This window comes from Mus pahari, chromosome 13 (assembly GCF_900095145.1).
Source record: "Mus pahari chromosome 13, PAHARI_EIJ_v1.1, whole genome shotgun sequence".
NCBI classification, from domain to species: Eukaryota; Metazoa; Chordata; class Mammalia; order Rodentia; family Muridae; genus Mus; species Mus pahari.
In genome coordinates, this window is record NC_034602.1 from 61,382,297 (window position 1) to 61,402,656 (window position 20,360).

A 20,360-nucleotide genomic window follows, 5' to 3' on the forward strand; every position below is an offset into this window, starting at 1 on the left:
TATTTATTTATTTTCAGGATGAACTCTGTCCTAAAAGTCTACAGAGTGAGTTCTAGGACAGCCAGGGCTATACAGAGAAACCCTGTCTGGAAAAACCAAAAAGAACAAAAAAAAAAAAAAGAACTCTGTGTGTATATGGGGGTGTGGTATACACGCAAGAGTACGTGCCTCTGGAAAACAGAACAAGATGATAGAGACCCTGAAGATGGAGTTACTGAAAGTTTCCAGTCACCCGATGCAAATTCCTGGACTCAAACTTTGGTCTTCTGAAATCACTCTGCCCCAAATGCTGTCACCCCTTTAGCCCCTTAAACTGACTTTAGGAAATTAGGAACCGATGATCTCTTGAAAAGTCTTCAGAGATTTGGTCAATATTCAAAGATTATAAATGTCCTCATAACTACTTCCATAGGAGACTTTTATTTTTACCAAAACAAAGTAACTACAGTATATTTTAAGTGGCCACTGTGTATAAATTATATTAAAAGGAACATCAAAGACTCCATTTCGGTTTATATCCATAGAGCCTGACAGACATGAATTGGATTTATATATGGTGCAGTCTGTCATGACGTTTATATTTTCTAAATCTCTGATGCCTTTATACATCAGATACATGCTTTAAATCTGCAAGAGTTTTTCAAAGTAACGGCATCATGCTGATTCTTATTCAATTACGGAATATTTTAAAGTGTCTTTAAAGGGAAAGAATTCAGATTTCGTACACCCAAATAAGAAGGCCAGGCCAGTTTCTTGTCCAGAGATCAAAAATAAGAGTATAATATTCATTTATATAAGATCCTTGTGGAACACTTCCTTCAGAAGGCAAAGGATACAAATGATTGTAACAGAAATAAGTGATCTTTTGCTCCTGTATGCAAATTGTAACTATCTGGGCTGTTGAAATGGAATTGGTACTAAGTAAATCCTGAAAATAAGCATTTGTTCATAAATCATTTACACAAATAACAAAATGCCTTATAGATGGAAGTTGTCTCAGTGACATCGAGTTCAATGTGTTCAAACATGACTTCTTTAGGGAAAATGTATGCCTTACTGAAAACAGCAAATTACATATATTAGATGAATGTTCTGAAAATTACATACATCTATAATGTCAGAGGAACAAATGCATCCCTGCATTTAAGGAATTTTCATATTGCACAGCTTTTAGTGATCATTTCAGAAGTCCACACAATGATTATTTAATGGCCAGAACCCTTAATTCTAACACTTCTAAATCTATTTCAGAAACTTGACCACACCAATAGCAAAATGCCAATATTAAACTCAACATTAATTAAGCATTGATTTTCTGATCTACCCATGATCTATCCATGCAGCTGCAAGTTAGAATCTAGAATCTCTAAGTGTGCTCCCATGTTCCCGTGGCTTGGTAGTTTCTTAACATTGTTATTCAGCTGTCCAAACATAAAGAGATATGTCAATTTACAGACTACATGGTTCCTGGGAGAAAATGATGTCTATAATCCAGAACTTCACTGTTACAGGAAATTACAGAGCCTTTACAGAAACGCTGTTTCTACTACAATGTTATATGAGATGGTCAGAGAAATGATGTTTCCAAAAATTACCAAACTTCCTAATAGCATCTCATACACACACATGGCTGTGACCTATTTCTCATGCACTCATTCTTTAACTCTGGACCAATTTCAGTCTGACCCAATCCAGAGCATATGGTCTCTGCTTGGATTTGCACTGATGCCAGAATATTAACCATGAGCACTGCACCTCATTTAGCACATGGGGCACCACTTACAGGGTTTTATTGTATTTATTTGTTTCTATTAACAAACTATCAACACAATGAGCAACAGAACTCAAGTTCAATTGTAATAAGACCTGATATATCTATCCTGTGTCATAGCCATGTTCTTTATATACCTTAAAAAGACAAGGGGCCAAAGGCTTTTCTCGATTACCACTTTAGCACCAGGTTCCAAGACACTGGTTAACAAATGGTGAGCACTGAGTAAATAGTTGTTAGATGAATAATGGGCAAGAAATATTCACTGAATGAATTAATAGTTAAGGCTATTTGTTTAAGCATTAGAATTCAATTGGCCAAACTATTTTAGTATGGAGAAAATTAGATACTGCTTAAAAATAGATAAAAACCATAAATCTCATCAACCTCCCACTGAGTACAAGAACACTCTAACAAGCTTCTGCTTCAATGGGTCTGGTGATAAGGCATCTATTATCTCTTTGTTGAGAAACTGTGGCTTCCTGTGACTTTCATTGCTTGCTTGTAGTGTGTGGTACACCTATACATAATAAATCTCACTGTGATTTTCTATAGAACCCTGAAACAGTAAGTAGCTATTCCTTAAAACAAATTGTATCTAAGCTGTCAGTTCTTCCTTTTGATTCTTTACTACCCATGACAAGAGATGTCATACACCCTAGAGGAGAACCTCCTACTACCTTTACCCTAAACCAATACAATTGTCAGTTGTATTCTCAGTACTTACTCTTGCATTCACAGATAAGAGTAACTCTAACCTCTCTTCAAAGAAGCTTCTTTTTCCAATAAATAGAGAGAATTTCAGAGATCCAAAATTAGTCAAAATGCAGAATCCATACTGTATCCGTCCTCAATCTATACATCTACAATGCAACTCCTGTACTGAAAGCTAAAGGAAAACCAAAGAAGAGGATGTAGAAAAGTTGTAAGGGCCAATGGCTCCACGCAGGAGACAAGTGGTTCTCAACCTTCCCAATACTGTGACGCTTTACTACAATCCCTCATGGTGTGGTGACCCACAACCATAAAATCATCTTGTTGCCATTTTATAGCTGTAATTTCCCTACTGTTATGCATCATAATGCAAATATTTGATATGTAGGATATCTGATATGTAAATGCAAAAGAGCTTTGGCCCACAAATTGAGAACCACTGTAATAGACAGTGCTTTTTAGATAAGACATGGAAGCTATATACATGAAATCTCTACAATATAGTTGATTAAACAAAACTTAAATAACAGAATGCCATTTGTCATCCCAACATGGGAGGAGGAAATTTGACAAGGTCTTACCCTTACGTGAAGAACTATAAGCACAGACTTTCTTTGGACTTTTGAGATTCTGTTTCCTTATTTGGACCATATATTGTCTTTAATATAGACAATATAGAACTTAGCAGAAAGATAAGCTTCATTTGTATAAAGATTGTGTTTACCTCATTTGCTAGATTAACCCTACCAGTATTTACTGCATTTGTAATCAATAAATGTGTTTTAATAAGTAAATGATGATCTCATTAAAATCCAAATGACACTTAAGAATATGTAGTGGTTCAATATTTAATACTCCTGAATTTAAAACTACTTTAAAAGTTAAATAATATTAGAATTATGATGAGTTTACACAATATCTGCTATGTCCTTCTCAAACTATTATGTGCTGTGATTTTTCCCAAATAGTTTTAATATCTTAGAATTGATTTTGAAAAATTAGTTTTCTGTGCATCAAAGGTAGCCTGAAATCACTCAGAAAGAAATGAGAGCTGAAACTGAGATTGAAATTTGATGATGAAGACAGGGATATCCTCTTAGTACCTCCTATATAGGAATATTCACTGGAAATCTTTCATTTAAGATGTTCCTACAAATTCCCGCCCTGCTTGGAAGCTATTTGCTACATGTGACCTTCTTTTTCCTACAAAATATCTTTGACCTCTGATTGCAGTATGAAGCATTTCCTTTATCGCTTAGCCCAAAGTGTTTCAATATACAGAATGGAGAACAACTATACTATAATTTTGTGTTTAGATAATCTAAAAGATTCTCTATCCAGAAGTTTCATCAACTATAATCTTGTCAATTCAAAATCAGTTGGTCTCTGGAGTCCATCATGGACCATTTACATGGTTACCATTGGCATTGTACTAGAAAAATAAGCCTAAATGCTAGAAAAATATAAAAAGTCTTTTATTAACTACCACACTCATAAGTTTATTTCTGAAATTGCATAAAATGATATATTTTAAAAGTGGTTGCAGTTGAATATTTTAGTATAGAAAACTGAATGCTGCAGTGGATTTTCTAACCCACTGGAAATGTTTAAATATACTATATTTCTTCAGGTTTCCAAAAATGTAAATTCTCAAAGGTTACAATGGCTTACCTTTTAGAACGGCTAAATTTTTAAGAGACTTTTTTTTGACTCCATGTGAACTTGTCTTCCTCTTATTTTTTTTTCTTCTAACATTACAAAAGTGAAATAAAGATGGTGAAGCATCAAACTAAGTTTTCAAGATGCCACAGTCTCTCCTGGAGGATGAAACCCAGGATCTGTGAGCAGAGCTTTTAGATACAACAAGAGAATCAGCTTTCATAACTCAGCAATATGGAAAGCCAATATACTGTCTCCCTTTGCTCTTTTATGGAAACTAATGTGGAAACAAGACCTCCCCATTGATTTGATATAAAAAGTAATACAACCCAAGTTAGTAAATCTCTAAATAGATGACATTGAAAGTGTATTTTAGAAACTAGTATGACACTGAAATTCTTATAGACAGAACCTTTGATGTGTTGAGAAGAGAAACCTTAAATTAATGGGGAAGAGAAGGGTAACTTGTATGATTATATATAGTTTATAAATAGTGATGACAATTTTCTACAAGTGTGCATTGAGAGAATATAAAACTCATCACAACTTTGCCTGGTTTATAAAATAAAGCCATAAATGCTCGTAACTGAGATACTCTGACCATAGAATAGTAGCAATATTTAGATTTGTTTCAATATGCATTTGTTGATCTAATCAGTTTATCTATATAATAATCACAAATTAATTATTTATAAATTTGAACCCTGAAACTTATTTTCACTCTTTCACACACACAACAAAAAGGGAGATGGTGGTCACATTAGAATTTTCCTCTTTCGGTACTACTCAAACCCATGAAAAGATCTTTAAATCACAGAATATGTCATTTCAAATCTCAGATGTATTGACTGTGACTATTTGAAGCAGTCAGGCTGGGTCTATTGCTATCCTACATTTTGTAGATGAAATTACGGTAGCCACTGAGTTTAAGGAGATGTGGCAGGTCAAAGCATGCATCCAACGAGTTCTCTCCCCACAACACCTCAGAGCTCTTTACTCTGAACAGCACGGTGAGAGTTTGTGAGCCAGCTACAATGAATGAAATGTGAATCTACTCCGAATGAAACCTCTATTTGGATAGACAATATGCTCTTTGTCAGACAGTATCCCTGCATGACTGAAATAGAAATGTGAAGTTATAAAGCTAAAAAGAGCATGCAGGTTGTTACTCCAGAAAAGCACTGAGCCAATCTGAGGTTTCTTTTGCAATGGTATAAAATTACCATTTCTCCTTTAATATCTTCTACTAAACATGATATATTCAAGGACATAAGCCATTACAACATAGTGTACAGAATGAATCATTCATTGCATTGTCTGTACATAGACAACATTTAAAACTCTAAGGCAAAAGGACAAACAGAACTGTAATTCTCTAATGAAACCTGAACATACTAAATATCAAATTTTCAATCCAGAAAGGCCATTGTTGCTTATGCTCTTATCCAGTGCTCACATTCTGAGGATATACAGATGTTCAGCTATTGGTAGTGACAACAAAAATCCATATACAAAAATTATCTTCATAGTAATTGTGCTTTACTGGGATTCTAAGCAGCAATAAAGCATAGAATACCATAACCTGAATGCAAATTCATTTAAAGCAAATGAAACAATGCATGAAAAGCATAAAAACTTTTAAAGCGTCTATGCCTTAAGCAAATGTGACAACACCTTCTATACTCTGTCTCCTCCGCAGCCCAAGTGTGAGATTTTCTTTCACCCACAGGATGACTTCAAAGTTTTGAAAGGCTTTGCAGCCCAGTCTTGTTCCTGCCAGACTGAAGATTTATGTACTGTAGTCCCACACACAAATACAGCCAAGACATTCATAGTGTCCTGAAAGACTTTCAAAGTTGTTTCTAACAAAATAGTCATTTCTGTTATTTTCTGAATATGTATATATATTTTACAGCTGATAGTTGTATAATCAAACCTAGCTTATAAAAGAACAGCTCAATCAAGAATGTTACCCAAAAAGGAATGAGAAAAAAAAAAAACACCATAATATTTGCTTATACACAAACAGCATAAACATCATGCTATCTAACACAAAGTTTCTGAAATAACTTTGTCTTTAAAATGCAGAATCATACAGAAAGTTCATCAACACCATTCAGTCCCAAATATATTGACAAAGTCATTTCCACTCCTAATCTCCTTTGTGGAAATGAAGCCTACATTAGTTTATAATACTGTAGAACTTAAAAACAAATGAACTAACATCTATTCTTCAGAAATAGGCCAAGTTCATGCTGTCTCCAAGTAAGCAGAATCAGAAAATACAATGATGGCAAATATTGGACTTGTCCCGGAAAATGCAAATTACTTGGAATGATTTTTTTTTTTTTTTTTAAGAAAAAGAAAATTAGAGACAGTTTCAAGTCCTTGAATTTACTCACCAGTTTCCCAGATGCAGGGTTAGTAACAAGAATATCAACCTCACTCCTCTAGTTTGACTCCACAGGAGGGAAGGAGAGAAGAGGAAAGCTTTTCCAGAACCCATCGAGTCGCTTTAACAGTGCTTCCTCCACTAGCTCAGTCCTCAAGCACAGAGTTTTGCCTCAAGCCTCAGCAGCAGCACAGTGAGTACAAGGAGTGGATAGGCAGTACACCTCCGAAGCAGGTAGGATGCGATTCCCAGCAGAACTGAGCTAAGGAGCCAATCACACCGGGTTGATGCGGCATAAATTATCTCAAAAAGAGTTAGACCAATCAGCGTTCCACAAAGGCGGGGTTTCCCATACTAGAAATCAAGCCCAGTGGGGAAAAGGGCTCTCTCTCTGTTTTTTTTTTTTTTTTGAAAAGAAAAATAAACCTTTTCTCAGTCCCGGTCCCTGAGAAATATTGGTGTGGTCTTGAGAGTCGGGATCCCGAGGGAAATGCTGCTTCTCTCGCTGCCCTGATGTTCTATATGGGGCCACTACTTTTTCCTTTCCTTGGCTAAGAATCACTTATTTGTTTATTTTATTTATTTATTTATTTATTTATTTATTTATTTATTTATTTATTTATTTATTTATTTATTTTAATTTGTCGTCAATCGAGAGTCCTGGGATACTGTCCTTCTGTGGACAGAGCCTAATTGACTTTCTCTGCTCTGGCGAGAATACTGTTATCATTTTTTATTATAATTAATTATTGTTACTTAATTTTGATTCCGGACAGTGTCTTGTTTATCTTTACAGACATAGGACCTGACACAATGCCCTGCACAGATGAGCTCTCTAGAACTGGGGAGTGTAAAACTCAGTGAATGAAAGAGAAGGCTGGACTCATTCCCGTTAAGCACGTTTCCGTCCCCACCCCCTCCTGCTGCCTGCTTTCTAGTGTGCCGGTTTGCAATGTACATCTCTCATCAGTCACTGGAAAATGACAGTAACGGAGAATGCCAGGCAAGTACTCGCTTATTTTACAAACACAAAACCCATAAAACTGATTGTACTAGCTCCTTCAGTCAAAGGCGTTGTAACGTTTGACCTGGATGATCCTGTTCTGTTACCCCTGCCCAAGTGCATTTCATTTGCATTTGTGGAGCTCTTGTGTTTGGTTCCTAACTTCAGAGACTCGGCTCTGAGTTCTCAACAGAGAGCCCAAGGGTTACCATGGCAACCAGAAAGCCTCTGGCAGCTGGAACAACTGTACTGCAAAGACCCGTGGCTGTGGAGAAACAGGCTCAGTGCCCAGCCATCTTCTGCCTTTACGCCTTGCTAAATCCGTGCTTCTCAGGGATGTCGCCCAAGGATGGGGTCCTAGGCTGCATCATTAATCACTCCACACCACCTGGAACTGCCCAAATTCAGAAATGATGTGAAATGTACCATGTACTCACGTGAGAAGCATACAGTTTGAAGCAGAAGTAATAGTGCTTGTGCATGGCGGGCGGTAAGGGAACTGTTGCTCCAATAGCCACTGAAATCCATTAAAGGAACCGGATGAGCATGGCAGGGCTAGAGACTGATTGACTTTCTCTCTTTGTCTCTCTCCCCTCCTTTTTTCCTTTCTTTCATGTTGCTCAGAATAGCATATATTGCTGTATTTTTTTTTCTTCTTTTTGACTCCTCGTCATCTGAAAATGTGTACTGACCTTCCTTGTTCGTTTTCTCTTACTCCACACTATTTAGCATATTTCTCTTTCATAAAGTGTGTTAATTAAAGCAGCTCATATCTAATAATTCAAATAGTAATTAAGTACATTAGAATAGATTCCAAATCAAGTGCATTTAGGTGGTCCATGACGTCAATATAAATCTAAGTTGTTGTTGTTTTTTTTTTCTTTCTGTCATTTTACAGTGTTTTTGAAGGAATAAATAACTGTTTCACAGGATGCACACTCATTCAAGAATCTGATTAAACAGTACAGCAGGAATTAATTCACTTCCAGTACATAATGAATAGCAAACACTTCCTGGTTATTCCTTGCATTTAGCTAATATTAAATGGATTTTCTCCACATTTTTATCTAAATATGATACCATCTAATGTTCTACAGCAGTAACCTTATGCTGTCCTAACAATAACTTTCAAATACACCTTGCTTTTCTTTTTATATTTGACTGGATGGCTCTGACAACAGTTAAAAGAAATTAATAGAAAGGAATGGTGAAGGATGCTTTCTTAGACAGGAACAAGGAGCCTACTTACAGTCACACCTAGAAAGGGTTACTATGATGAGGTTTTTTGTGTTTTCCAAAATACAATTTTTCCAATATGTGCTGAGGTATTCCTCTCAAAAATCTTACCATCTATAGCTACAATGGCTAATTCTAGTTCACTCTAAAATATGCAAATTAGATGTAAGCACTTTGCAACCTGAAAAAGAAAAAGACAAGATAAGTTTGTGTGTTGGCTACCACCTGGCAACTTGACTCTTTCTTTTTTAGACAAGATAAAATGGCCATACAAATATGGTAATTCTGGAGCCTAGATTCTGAAAATAATCCAAAATGATCCACTGTACCCATCAAACAAACTTCTGGATCTCAGAGCACACACTTAGGAAGAACAGGCCATCTGTCTGAGTGACACAAGTCTAGGAGGTGCGAAGTGGCTATGAGTGAAGGACTGGAGAGGACACTGTTGGCCTTCTTTTCACTTGGGGACAATTTGCTCACATGAAATTCGGTAACATTGGGAGTTATTTCTCCTTGTTGCAATTGTGGAATGAGGTAGGGTTGGAATCGGTTACTGAATGGTAGTAGATAGAAATTAATATTTTTTTTGCTTTGTACTCTGAAATATACAAAAACTCCTTCTATGATGAAGAAATCAAATGTGAACTCTCAGTAGCGCCAAGGAAAAGAAGGCCTCTGCTCTGAGTGTGGAGTATGGGTAACTAGACTTGACCATGGTTATAAATATTTTTTCATTGACTGTCATTGAAGTCATCCTTTTCTTATGCATCCTTTTTGTTTTTGTTTTTTGTTTTGTTTTGTTTTCTTTTGTTTTGAGACAGGGTTTCTCTGTGTAGCCCTGGCTGTCCTGGAACTCACTTTGTAGACCAGGCTGGCCTCAGACTCAGAAATCTGCCTGGCTCTGATGCATCCTTTTGACTGACTAATCCATAGCCATTGCCTGCAACTTTTGTGTTGCAATTATCTACTCAAATATCATGCAATGTGTTTTGAGCATATACTCCCTCTGAGATCATCCCCATTTTTCTTTCCATCAACTTCATGTTTTTTTCATTAAGAAAAAAAAAAGACACACAAAAAAAAAATCAAAACAAAGTAAACAGCTCAGTGGTAGAGCACTTGCCTAGCAAGTACAAGGCCCTGGGTTCTGTTCTCAGCTCTGGAAAAAAAAAAAAAAAAGTAAACAAAAGAGCTTTAAAAAAGAGTTACCTAGCCGGGCAGTGGTGGCACACACCATTAATCCCAGCACTTGGGAGGCAGAGGCAGGCAGATTTCTGAGTTCAAGGCCAGTCTGGTCTACAAAGAGTTCAAGGACAGCCAGGGCTATACAGACAAACCCTGTCTTGAAAAACCAAAACCAAAACCAAACAAAAAGAGTTACCTACACTAAGGTTTGTTAATGAAGAAAGAAAGAAAGAAAGAGAGAGAGAGAGAGAGAGAGAGAGAGAGAGAGAGAGAGAGAGAGAGAGAGAATAGAAAAGGTGATATAGAGTCAGTTGTGTTGGTCAACAATGCCACAGCATGGGACATGACATGAAGTAGGGTTGACATAACCAGTAACAAGCAATTGTTTAATACTGATTTCTCTCTCCCACCAGCTATGAATTACAAATTGTTTTTTGTTTGGGGGATAAGACTTTGTGTCTACTTCCCCCATTTTTGTCCTGGAAATCTGTGTGTTTTGAACCTGTGCAAGTTTTATGTATACCCTCAAAGTCTCTTTATATCCTTTTGTTCATCAGGGTTTTGTTTTTTTTTGTTTTTTTTTTTGTTTGTTTTTTTTTGCATCTGGAGCACACTGTTTCCTTGGAATCATACACCACCCCTGGCTTTTATAACCTTTTGTCTTTTCTTCTATATAGATACCTGACTTTTGAAGGGAAGGGTCTGATAAAGATATCCCATTCAGGTCTGAGTACTCCAAAGACTGACTCATTCTCTCTCTCTCTCTCTCTCTCTCTCTCTCTCTCTCTCTCTCTCTCTCTCTCCCTCTCTCTCTTTCCCTCTCCCTCCCCCCCTCCCTCTCTCTCTTTCCCTCCCTCTCTCCTTCCCTCTCCCCCTTCCTCCCTCTCTCCCTCCCTCTCTCCCTCCCTCCTGCTTGTGGACGTTGTACATCGTGGTGCGCACTAGGCTCCGCACCACGATGTACAACGTCCACAAGCAGTTCCTCTCCTCCCCTCCTCTCCTCCCTCTCTCTCTTTCCCTCCCTCCCTCTCTCCCTTCCTGTTCTGGTCTCTTTTCTTTTATAATTTATTTTTAATAAATAACATCTCAAATTCAACCCCAACCCACATCCTCTCCTCCCTGTCCCACTCTTGCAAATCTTTTTCCCTTTTCCCTCCACCCTTCTCCTCAGAGAAGGAGAAGCCCCTGATGAATAGGTACCTCCACAACCTGGAACATCTAATCCCAGCAGTACTAAACACCTCCTCTCCCACTGAGGGCCCAACTAGGCAGTTCAGATAGGAGAAGGGGCTCCAATGGCAGGGAATATAGTCGGAGGCAGCCCCTGTTCCAATTGTTAGGGGACCCACATGGAGACCAAGCTGCATATCTGTTACAAATGTGGGTGGAGCTAGGTCATGTTCCTGTATGCTTTTTTTGGCTCTTGGTTCAGTCTCTGTGAGCCAACAAAATCCTGGGTTAGTTGATTATGTAGGTATTCTTGTTATATCCTTGAACGCTTAGATTTGCTCAATTCTATCCCCACCTCTTCCACACACCTCCACAAGCTCCATCTGATATTTGGCTGTGTGTTCGTGCATCTGCTTCTATTGACTGCTGAATGAAAACTTTCAGGAGACAGCTATACTAGGTTCCTGTCTGTAAGCATAGCAGAGTATCATTAATAGTATTGGAGTTTGGCTTTCTTCCATCAGATTGATCTCAAGTTTGGCCAGTCATTTGTTGGCCATTCCCTCAGTCTTTATTCCATCTTTATCCCTGTATATCTTTTTGGCAGAAACAATTTTGGCTTGAAGGTTTTGTAGGTGAGTTGATGACTCCTTCTTCCAATGGAAATCCTGCTTATCTACAAAAGGTAGCCATTTATGTCTTTGATACCCCCTGCTGCGAGAAATCTCAGCTAGGGTCACCCCCATAGTCTACCCATAACTTCCCCCATTCCATATCTCCAGCTGGTCCCTGAGATACCGCCCACTGATTTCCATTCTCACTCCCAGTCCTATCCAATTCCTTTCCCCAACACCTATATTCTTTCTTATCTCCTCTCCCAACCAGTTAACTCTCTCCATTCACATCTGATAACTATTTTGTTTCCCCTTCTGAGTGAGAATCACACATCCTCCTTTGGGCCCTCCTAACTACCCAGTTTCTTTAGGTCTGTACAGTAGCATGGGTATCTTCCACTTTAAGTCTTATGTCCAATTATAAGTAAGTACAGTACATACCATTAGTGTCTCTCTGCATCTACTCTTATCTTTCCTCAGTGAGGATGAATTCTATCTATTTCCATCCATTGCCTTCAATGTTCAAGTTGTCATTTTTTTTGTTTTGTTTTGTTTTTTAAATATCTGAATTGTATTCCACTGTGTAGAAGTATCACATTTTCTTTAATCCCACTCTTCAGTTGAGGGACATCTGGGTTGTTTCCAGCTTTTGGCTTTTATGAATAAAGCTGCTATGAATATAGTTGAGCAAATGTCTTTTGGGTGTGCCCAGGAATAGTATAGATGGGTATAGAATTCTACTAGATTTTCAAGGAAAAGCTAATGCCAATACTCCTCAAACTATTTCACAAAATAGAAACTGAAGGAACATTGGTAAACTCATTATATGAGGTTATAGTCACCTTGATATCTAAACCATATAAACACTTAAAAAAGAAAAAAAAGTCAGATCAATTTCCCTTATGAACATTGATTCAAAAATACTCAACAAAATGCTTACAAACTAAATCCAAGAACACATTCAAAACATCATCACCTATGATCAAGTAGTCTTCATACAAAGGATGTGGGGATGGTTCAATTTATGAAAGTACATCATTGTTATCCACTTGTATGATAAGAACATCAAGCCTCTAAAGAACAAAATTGAAGATACCAGGAGATGGAAAGATCTCCCATGATCATGAATTAGTCGAATTTACATAGCAAAAACGGCCAACTTACTAAAAGAAATCTACAGATTCAATACAATTCCCTTCAAAAATTCAACCCAATTCTTTACAAACTTTGAAAGACCAATTCTCAACATCGTATGGAAAAAAACTCAAGATAGCTAAAGCTAACCTGAACAATTAAGGAACTTCTGGGTGTTTCACCATCCCTGATTTCAAGCTATATTACAGAGCAATAGTTATATAACTTTATGGCACTGGCATAAAAAAAATGGACAGGTTGATCAATGGAATAGAGTCAAAGGCCCAGAAATAAATCTACACACCTATATACAGTTGATATTTGACAAAGAAGCCAAAATCAGACAATGGAAAAATTGGAGCTTCTTCAACAAATAATGGTGATTTACCTGGATGTCTGTATGTAGAAGAATGCAAATATACACATGTTTATCACCCTGCACAAAAGTCAATTCCAAGTAGATCAAAGTCTTCAACATAAAACTGGACACACTAAATCTAATTGAACAGAAAGCAAGGGATTGCCTTGAGTTCATTGGCACAGGAAACAAATTCCTGAACAGAACACGGATAGCCCAGGCACTAAGATTAACAATTAATAAATGGAACCTCAAGAAACTGAAGTTTTAATTTTGCTTAAAGTATTCAATCCTTTCCTATACTTAGAACATCTCCTCCAAGAACCTTTTGCTTCTCAACATGAATTAATTGTTCTTCCTGACACTACTCTGCCTCATAATAATTCATTGATTCAATGAACTCAAGAGGGCACAGAGCACCTGGGACTCAAGCATTCTTCACTATGCTAAAGACACCAAAATAAATTAAATAGCATTCTATCATATTCTATGGTATTTCTTATATTTTTTACTTTAAAATATGTCCACAATCATTAATTCAGCTTCTATCTATATTCTAGACCATCAATAGCACAAAATATCAGCTAACAAATGGAAAAGATCTTCACCAACCCTACATCGAACATAGGACTAAAATCCAAAATATATAATGAACTCAAGAAATTAGACATCAACAAACCAAGTAACCCACTGCCCTGCTCTCTTAAGTCACTTTTCTGAAGTTCTTGTAAAAGACCAATGTATCCTATCCTCACTCATATGTCAAATATTTCTTTCATTCATCATTTTTTCTGCCCCACTGTTAGATGTCACTTTCAACAATGCTTGCTTTCTGCTACAAACTAAAGTTATCTACATCATTTGGGATTAAAGACATGTCATTTGGCACAATAACTTGCCAGAGTAGTCATGTTCCTGAAGTAATATTCCCCTACAGACTAGTGATACAGCAGCTTGATGATGCCATGTGCATCTTTGTCACTAGAAGACAAGAACCATAGAGGATCCAATTTGTCATTCATAAACTATGATCTAAGTACAAAGGCTGATACAGTGGTGAGAAAGGTACTGCTTTTTGCCTTTGTTCCTTTTCTTTATGAAGAAGCAAGTATCTTGATACTATGAAAAGTTACATCAGGGCTATATTGCCCACTGGGTAGAGATTTTATCATTAAGCCTGAGGATCTAAATTTGATTCGTGAGATTCATAGGCTTGAAGAAGATAACTGGCTCCAGCAAGTTCCACTCTGGCCTCCATACCTATACTGTGGCATGCACATGCCCCACAATAAATAAAGAAATGTAATAAATAACTTTGAAAGCATACATTATTTTTACCATGGAAACAAAATAAATAAAGTCCCCATGTGAGAAATGGCAATAAGAATCTAGAATCAGAGTTTCATCTTCAAACATAGGCTCCTATAACCTAGTTCTCAAACCAGACTCTACCTTGCAGTTCTACTCACTCCTAGTAATTACATCAGATTATGCACCTACTAAAAGCTTATTCCACTGATTAGGTAAGAGCCATCAGGTTTCAGGAATATTTTAATGATTACATTCACCAAGCAAGGAAAAGTCTTCTACTCGTGAGCATTTGAAGTTATGTGTGATTATTTTAAATAATATTTTTATTAATTCTATGAACATTTCATAAAGTTTATTTTGGATGCTTGAGTGTTTTTCCTTAATTCAACTCCTCTCCCTACTCTATCCAACTCTCTACCTAGCAAAGCTCATGTATTCTTTTGTTGTTGTTGTTGTTTTGTTGTTGTTGTTGTTGATTCATAGAATTCAATTTTGGTTAACCAAATATTCTAGGGTTAGAAGTTGCTTTAAAGCTATGCCCTTAGAGAAAAAAAAAACTATCCCCCTCTCTCTCTCTCTCTCTCTCTCTCTCTCTATCATCTATCTATAAAATAAAAACACATTATAGGAATGGGCTATCACTCATCTAGACAGACAGATAGATAGATCTATATATAAAATAAAAACCCATTATAGGAATGGGTTATCACTCATCTAGACAGACAGACAGATAGATAGATAGATAGATAGATAGATAGATAGATAGATAGATAGATAGATAGATAGATAGATAGATAGATAGACATATTAGATGGCTATCTCTGTCTCTGCCAATCTCCATCTAGGTGTTGAAATTCAAGTTCACCTCCTTTCACCATGTTGCTCAGGTTTTGCACATGCTGTCACCAACGCTATGAGATAATTTGTGAAGTCAGCATTTTTAGCCATAAAATAATGGTTCTTTGAATTCATCAACCAACTCTGACTCTTAAAACCAATTTGCCCCATCTTCCACGATATTCTTTGTTCTTTGTAGAAAAGGGATATGTTAGATATGCCCTGTTTAGGACTGAGCACTCTTGGTTTTCTGGTTCTCTGAATCTTGACTACTTTTAAATCTTTGTGTTAATCACGATCAATAACAGAAAGGATTTTCTCTAATAAGGGTTGAAATATGTACTAGTATATTGGAAGAGCAGTAAGTCACTAGGAGTCTTTTGAATACTATGTTAATTTAACAGAATAATCACACAAGGTATTTCACAAGGGACTATGACCTATCTAGTCACCCATTCTTGATAATAATGGCAGATGTTCTTGAAGAATGTATCTGATTTAAAAAGTGTCACTAGTGAACCAGATTGGACATTCTAGTAGTTTAGGCATAGGTAAAACTGATTATTTTCATCTTAAAATAGCACTCATAGTACCTTCTAGATTGTAAAGGAAATCTTCCTTTATCAGTACCAACTTGAATTCTCTGTTTTATGACTTGCTTATGTTGTCTTTAGCAATAAGAGCTTATGATTAATTTCTGGAGAATAATCAAGAACATTGGTAATGACCAATGTTTTACACATACATACATCTGTGTGTGTATGCATATGTATATGGATATTATCTTATGTCTCATATTCTAACACACAAATATGCCTTTGTGAATACCATTAATATTTGAATACATGGCTTTTAAAAGTCCTTTCCATCATGAATTTGAAGAATAGTGGGGAGTACAACATATATGGGTTTAAAGGAAGGGAAAGAAGAAAGATTATGTAATTAGATTATAATCTCAAAAAATTTTAAAAAATCCCTTTCACCTTTCATCTTTACAGTGTGACTCTCATCCATAGCCATTTCTGCTGCTACATCCTAATTTCACTCACTAAACACTACCATTTTGCTTTTGTCTCTGTGACACTAATGCTTCTCTGTTGATAAAACCAGCAGATAGTCCCAATATAATCTCTCATGTGCACCTGATACAGTTGGCAATCTCCCCATTTTCAAAATCCTGTATATAAGAAAGTATGTTCTCTCCATGCCTTGGTTAGGTTTTCAGGCTTCATTAAATATCTTCTTAACAATATTTTGTCTTCAAGACTATTTTGTCTTCAGGAAACATCAGTTCAGCTTATTTCCTTAATATATCAACATTTTACCTTTACCAATGTCATCTATAAGAGTATATGCATTTATCTTAATTAATTATAAATATTATAACCCAACTGTTTAGACTTCTATTGACAATTATTCCAAATGGCTTCAGCTCTTACTTAGATGTTTACAAGCACTCTCTCTTTATCTGTCATTCACATATATACATGCATATACATAATTATACATACATACATGTATGTATGTATATGTGCATGTGTGTGTACTTTGATTTATAAAGCAAAAATATGAAATTTTAATTTTCCTTAAAGTACTCAATACTTTCCTATACTTAGAACATGTCCTTCAAGAAACTTTCACTTCTCAACATGAATTAATTGTCCAATTACAACATCCAATGGCACTCAACACATTTCCTTCCTGACGCTACTCTGTCTTATAATAATTCATTGATTCAATTAATTCAAGAAGGCACAGAGCACCTGGGACTCAAGCACTCTTCACTATGCTAAAGACACCAAAATAAATAAAATAGCATTCTATCATATTTTATGGTATTTTCTAAATTATATTTTTTTACTCTAAAATATGATCATAATCATTAATTCAGCCTTCATTTATCCTCTAGACTATTAGTATTGTTTTTTCTCTTCAGACATCCAAACTTTCAAAAGCTGACAATTGGGTAATACTCATAGTTCTCCAAGGATTGGTTCTCTCATATTTAAATTTTTAAAGCCCTATCTATTGGCTATTATTGTTATTTCCTTATTCCCCAGGTGAGAAATCTGAGGACAGAGAAATAATTTTCCTGGGTTATTAATTGACTGGCAGAAGCAGGACTTGAACGTAGAGTGTAAGGTTTCCAAATCCATATCTGATATTGCTGCATGATGATACCCTCTAGAAATGAATTATGGCACATGCCTTTAAGGAAACTGCTCATATTTCTTCCAACACCATATTTTCCACTCTGGTTAACTGATACTGTTATTTCAGTGGCTACATTTTAGTACATATTTGACACAAAAACCTTTCATATTTTACTTTAAAGGGTCATCTCATAAAAATGTCAAAAGTGAGAAAGAATTTCTGAAGAATGACCTTCAATCAGCTATTTTTCAAAGGAATATAGTCTTGTTTAAGGTACAGGACACTTGTAGGAAAGGGGTCCAGTACTTGAAGATTTATTGCAGCCTGACATTTAATGAAAACCCTCAGGGTTTTATTATATAGTTACTCAACTCACCTTGTATATAGCCTAATATATTTTATTTTTAAAATGTCTTGCTATCAGATCTACATTGAAATAGTAGCCCCCAGGGCAGGTGTAGATGGTCCTATTCAGAACCTAACTCCCTACTTATCAGGTTTATAGCCCATAATAAGTCTACCTGTGTGACTTTGACTAGCAGTTGAAGAATAACATAATTTCTCATGACCATTATAACAGAGAAACAATGAAGCAGAGAAACTGAAAGATAGAGAGAGGGCGGGGGGTTCTATTTTATATTTTACTCTCATTTGTCCTGTCATTGTTCTACCAGGGAACAAAATAGCTGCATAAAAGTTGAGATAAAATATTTATTATTATAAAGTCCCTTCTTACTTCCATAACGAGATATCATAAACAACAAAGTGTTGCTAATCTTTATACACAGAAATCTTGGAATTTCTTGTGAGAATTATGTATAAAATATTTGATCAACACAAAAAGATTGTAATACTTGGTTGATAAAATTATTGAAGGGGTGAAGAGATGAAGAAAAGAATTTAGTATTGAAATTGTGTTACTTTTGTATTACTGGGACAAAACATCCAGCTTAATCAGTTTGGTGGAGGAATAGTTACTTTTGCTTATAATTTCAAAAACACTAATGCTTAACCCTTAGCTCCGTGGACTCTTCTCTCACAGGGAGTTAGAAGATATACCATTATGGGAAATGTATTTGGAGGAGCTGGCCATTCACTTTGGGATAAAATGAGTAAAACACAAGATTTAATGAACCATTTCTTCCACCTACACCAGACTTCCAAAAGTTTCCAGATCATCTCAAAATATCAGCAAATTCTAAGAAATACATTTTCACACATGAATCACTGGGGAATATCAATATGGAAAAATAAAACAAATATTATTTTGAGGAGTAAGGGTGTCCCTTAAGAGTTTGATTTTCTGCTTCACTAATGGTTTTATGGTGACCTCTGTTAACTAAATTGAAATGTTATTGAATAAAAAGTCAATGTCTATAGTTCTTGAGATAAATGATTACATATTCAAGTCTTATAAGATTTGCTAAGCAATCCCCTTGTCAATGCTTAGGTTTTCTAAATATACTTCCTTAGTCTAAATGATTTTATGAAAAATGAACCAGCATATTCTCAAAGCCCTGTGTCAATTATTGCCCACAGATCAAGACTGTCAAAGGGAAATACTCCTTAGAGTCAGAATGCAGAAGTTTGCAGCATTCATTGGGATGATGATGTTAGAGAATTGCAGACATAGATGAATTTGCCAAAGCCAATGTGTGTTTGGTTGCATCAATGCACAAAGGGCATGCAAAACAGTCATCATATTTTAATGAGCCAAAGTATCTCATATAGTGGCTGGGAATATTAGTCATTTATTAGAATTCTGGTATTCCATTCTTGAGGCCATAGGCTTGATCTCTAGCTTCAGGTCTGCAACATTACAAGGCAAAATTCAAGCCTGAATAGAATTCACTAAAAAAGATGACAGATGATGTCAATAAAGAGCATAAGTTTGTGAGAGATTTTGATAAGACATGTACATGATGTTATGAATTCTTTGCCCAAGAATTCACTTAAAATTTCTGAGACTAAAATCTTCAGAGCTAGATAAGTTCAAGGATATGCTCTCTATAGGAATTTTGAAAGATAGTGTACTTAAAACTTTCTGAAAAAATGAATTTTATTTTTAACTTTGAAGTCAATACTCTACTCTGTAATGGAACTTTAGTTATTATTAAAGGCACCATTAAATTATCCTGCCCCAACAATTTTCTTTAAGTTTATTATGAAATAAAATCATCCTCTATGATCTTTTAAATTATATTTTTCATCAGTAAGATAATATTTGGTAAAGGGGTAAAAGTACAAATTAGACAGTCTCATACTTGACAGGGGTGCATGATGAAAATTCAAAAGAATATGTGTGTGTGTGTGTGTGTGTGTGTGTGTGTGTGTGTGTAAATTCCTGTAATATTTATGTCTGAACCACATTACAAACTGAGTTTTATCAAATAGACCTGGTGAAGACTTTAAAAAAAACAAAGTTTCTATCTTTTTATGATCTGATGTACAGTTTGTGCAGGTGTAATCCTGAATGTGTATATCACAGGCATTTCTCAAAAGATTCTTTAGGATTTCTTTTATTTCATAAAACATGTATAAGGGCAAAGTGCATGTGTGTACAGGTGACTGCAAATTCTAGATGTATTAGATCCACTAGAGCAGAAGTTAGAGTTGGTTAAGAACTTCGTGATGCGTTGGATTTATCAGCCACCAAACCCAGATACTAATAATGCACAAGCCAGCAAGATTCTGCTGAAGGGACCCTGATATAGCGGCCCCTTGTGAGGCTATGCCAGTGCCTGGCAAACACAGAAGTGGATGCTCACAGTCAGCTATTGGATGGAACACAGGGCCCCCAATAGAGGAGTTAGAGAAAG

At 36.0% G+C, this 20,360-nt stretch overlaps 1 protein-coding gene across 2 annotated transcripts in view; it reads right to left on the reverse strand.

Moving 5' to 3' along the window:
- Positions 1-7,060, reverse strand: part of Gabrg1 (gamma-aminobutyric acid type A receptor gamma1 subunit) — a 76,630-nt gene extending 69,570 nt beyond the window's left edge. Inside the window, exon 1 of one of the 2 annotated variants that reach the window (XM_021210631.2) lies at positions 6,547-7,060. In XM_021210631.2, the coding sequence (XP_021066290.1) occupies positions 6,547-6,650 (104 nt within the window). In that variant the 5' untranslated portion in view covers positions 6,651-7,060. The remainder of the gene's footprint in view (positions 1-6,546) is intronic. The other variant, XM_029545421.1, reaches the window with a different exon arrangement.
- Between the last annotated feature and the right edge of the window lie 13,300 nt (positions 7,061-20,360).